Here is a 3,797-nt window from a genome sequence, read left to right on the forward strand (position 1 = left end):
CAGAATCAGCTAAAAGTTGAGGGCAAGAAAGAGAAAATGAGACTGATTAAAAATGCACATTTGTTGTTGACTGAGACACTGACTGACAGACTGGGTAAAAGGCTCAGTACCACTAACAGCTCCTGTTTACTTTGCTGAAGGGCATAAAGAGAGGCTACTGAGGCTCCCAGACCACTGTTGTTGACAACCTGCAACTATGTAATCATTGGTCTCTCATCTGGATCATGGAGACATAAACCCAAATTAGAAGGTAATTCAGAGGACAAATTCTGATCAATGTGCAGGGGCAATGAAATACCTAACTGATATGAGAGTTTGACTCAAGGCCTGGAGGTCTAGACTCCCTAAGTAAAATAACAACGACTCCCTCAAGAGTCATTCAGTTCTTGCCACTCCCACACAGGGGTCCCCAAGGTAGTGCACAGCCTGTTGTTAGATCCCCCAGGGCTGGGAGATTTCAGTCATTCCCTACTACCTCCTTCCTTCTCATCCACCCCAGCCAATCAGACACCGTTTCTTCCTCACTCAACCTCTGCTCCTCCTTCATGTTTTGCAGATCTCACTGCTCTTCTTGGGTTTAGGCCATTATGTCTGTTCTTCTGAATTAGCATCTACATCTAATCTGCAATTTGGAATTCATTTTGTGTTCATTAAGCTGATAACTTCCCCCCACCCCAACTCCTATTCCTTGAGTCATTATAGTTCTAAGGATATTTATTGTTTACTCTTGCCAAAAACATAGTAATAGTTTTTATTTTTATAATCAAAGCCTTGGATTATCTAGTCTTTCCTAATACTCTATTTTACTGTCTCCTCTACTTCCAGAAAGCCTTTTCCTGCAAGAAATTAGCTCAAGCCCTAATTTACTGGTTTTAGACTATGAACCTTTGTTATTATCTCATCTGCTACATGAAGCCTTAGTCATTCTTCTCTCCCCCGAATTCATATAATATCCTAATGCCAGCTTTATTTTAGCATATGTTATGTTTGATTATAAAATAATGCACAGTGATTTCCCACTGTGGCTCCCCACTGAGACCATGCAACCCTTTGGGAAAGAACAGACTTTTGTTGGTTAATGGACATTTTTCTGGAAAACTCCGAGCCATCCCTCAATTCATCCTCTTATGTCCAATTCAGGCTCACATGACATATGATAAGTTAGCTGATTCAAAATATACATTAAAGCAAATTGAAAAAGTAACCCTAGCCGAGACCTTAGATCCATGCAAAGCTTTTAAAGCTGAACCCTGACACGCACCACGAATCTATCTTGATTTCTTCTGAGGCACTTCTTAGCATCTCCTTTATTCCCCTTTACTGTAAGTTTCTGCCACACTCTCCTGTAAATCCCTGTTCACTTAATTAACCCTTTCCCCAACCCAGACAATTTCTTCCCCATCCTACCATACACCCAGACCTTCTAGAATTCTCCCATAATACCCATCTTCCTTTGATGAGTCCCTACACACTTTCCAAATGAGCTCTCATTTCTCCCTATGTCTCACCTCACCCCTCAGCCAATGAGTGAAAGATGCAGAAAACACAGTATTCATTTATGATGACTGAATAGAAAGAACTTTATTAAACAGAAGCTGTGCTGTCAAGGCCAAACGCAAGTCCCCATATGCAGAAGGAGGGCCCTGGGGACACAAAAGAGCACTGTTGAACTGGAAGGAAGACTCAGTGGTACTTGTGGGCCAGAGCAGTGGCAACACCAGCCACCAGCTTCTGCCACATGGCCTGCATATCTGGGGTGAATTCCTTTCCAAAATGAGAAGCCAGAATGATCACCAGTACGTTGCCCAGGAGCTTTTAGGTGAAAGACAAAATGAAAAAGAGGCACATTGAGTACAATTTTTCGAAAAGAATTGCAGAAAAAGTGGTTCAATACCTACAGTCCCTGCCAACTCCATACCTTAAACTACTTCAAGGGTCTTGTCTGCACGAAATCAGATAAGCTAGTCCCTAAATTCAATTTAATGTGTATGAGCTCTCCATTCAACACCCTACACACCTCTATCTTCATCCTCTTGCATCTCACCATTTTTATTTGCATCTCTCCCTCCCTCCTATCTACAAGTTGTCTAATTCCTGTAACAACAGGATTTTAGGGTGGCATGGGTTCTCACAGTGAGTTTATTTAAAGTCTCCAATCAGGACAGGGACAAGTCTCCACTTGGTAACAATACTGACAGGTAATAGGATATATTTTAGAGAAGTTGTTGTATTTTCCTTGTGACAATCTGTCCAAAACTCCCCCCACCCCAAATCTCTCCCCACGCTTCAGTCATCAGAAACCATGTAAAATAAGACATTCTTCCTTCGTTGAGACAGAACTTTATCAAATGCCAAATTCCATTCCTCCTTGAACAAGTCTTCTTTTCTCTGATGTCGTTTCAGTTCTGACAAAAGTTCTTGAGAAATTTTAAGCAAACCCTGGCTGCTAGTAGGCCTTTACTGTCACTAGTCCTGAATCAAGGTAGTCCTGGTCATGCCCTTTGGCGGTCTGTCCTTCTAACACCAAGTTTGACCCATTATTTCTGAAATTCTTGTTAGTCTATCTCAAAGTAGAAAGTATAAAAAGAGCACATTAACATTTCCTGAACTCACCCTGAAGTTCTCGGGATCCACATGCAGCTTGTCACAGTGCAGCTCACTAAGCTTAGCGAAGGCGCCCTTGAGGTTGTCCATGTTCTTAATAGCATCACCAAAGGAGGTCAGCACCTTCTTGCCATGGGCCTTGACCTTGGGGTTACCCATTATGGCAGAAGTAGAGGACAGGTTGCCGAAGTTGTCAAAGAATCTCTGGGTCCAGGGGTAAACAACCAGGAGCCTATGTGACAGGACCATAGCAGGTGGAAAATCAGAGACTTTCAAAGCTCTTGAGGAATTTCCCAGGCAAGTGGCCAGGCTCATATTCACCATCATTTCCCACGCATTGAAACCCAGTGCCTACCTGCCCAGGGCCTCGCCTCCAGCCTCTTCCACATTCACTTTGCCCCACAGGCTAGTGATGGCAGCCTTCTCCTCAGCTGTAAAATGCACCATGATGTCAGATCTGGGAACTTACAGGCGATCAGAGAGAGAAGTGGATATGTGCTGCTGTTGGAAAGGGTCACCTTTTATTCTTTACTGCTGACCTTCTAGCCCCTTGTTCCTCCTAGTTCTTTGAAATCATTGGTCAAGGCTGAGCTGTGTCCCTCAGGGGTGGAGTCAGATCAGGAAAGGGTCAGCAGTGAAGAATGCACACTGAACTTGTGATAATGTGTGTTGGTTCCTGAGGCATTGGTTCCTCCTCTGTCCTCAACACAATTTTCCATTTCCTTTTCACCCTCTTCTCTCTCCATGTGATCCTCCAAAATGACATCCACCTCTCCCTTTCTTCTTCTTCAAGAAAGACATGTAGAGAGGAGCTAAGCCCAAGATAGGGAAATGATTCTATCCAGACAGTTTTAGTATTTGGGTTAAAGATGGTGACAGGGACAAGAACAGAGTGAAGAAAAAAATACAACTGTTGACACAGAATCTCAGCCAGTTTTAACTCAGGTGAGGAGTGGATTATAACAAAGCCTCTGGTTCTTAGTTTTCTAAAGCTGACAAAACATACACATGGTTACTTCATGAAGCTGAATGGAGTAACAAGGGATCCACAATATGACTAAGACTTCAATCCCAAAGTACAATACCCAAGGGTAATTTCATAGAAAGAATAGACAGAATGAACTTACATCCTGTGCTTCCCGGGAACCCTCTCTCTGTCCTTTTCTCTGTGACTTCAGGGGAAACTGGCTATT

General features: G+C 43.0%; 1 protein-coding gene across 1 annotated transcript; it reads right to left on the reverse strand.

Moving 5' to 3' along the window:
* Nucleotides 1–1,562: 1,562 nt before the first annotated feature.
* Nucleotides 1,563–3,192, reverse strand: HBE1 (hemoglobin subunit epsilon 1). Its single transcript, XM_030332162.2, has 3 exons — nucleotides 2,960–3,192; nucleotides 2,614–2,836; nucleotides 1,563–1,812 (listed from the first exon to the last, which is right to left on the reverse strand). Exons 1-3 carry the CDS (start codon nucleotides 3,049–3,051, stop codon nucleotides 1,684–1,686), a joined length of 444 nt encoding a protein of 147 aa, XP_030188022.1. The 5' UTR covers nucleotides 3,052–3,192; the 3' UTR covers nucleotides 1,563–1,683.
* Nucleotides 3,193–3,797: the final 605 nt, after the last annotated feature.

The sequence above is a fragment of the Lynx canadensis genome, chromosome D1 (assembly GCF_007474595.2).
Source record: "Lynx canadensis isolate LIC74 chromosome D1, mLynCan4.pri.v2, whole genome shotgun sequence".
Lineage (NCBI taxonomy): Eukaryota > Metazoa > Chordata > Mammalia > Carnivora > Felidae > Lynx > Lynx canadensis.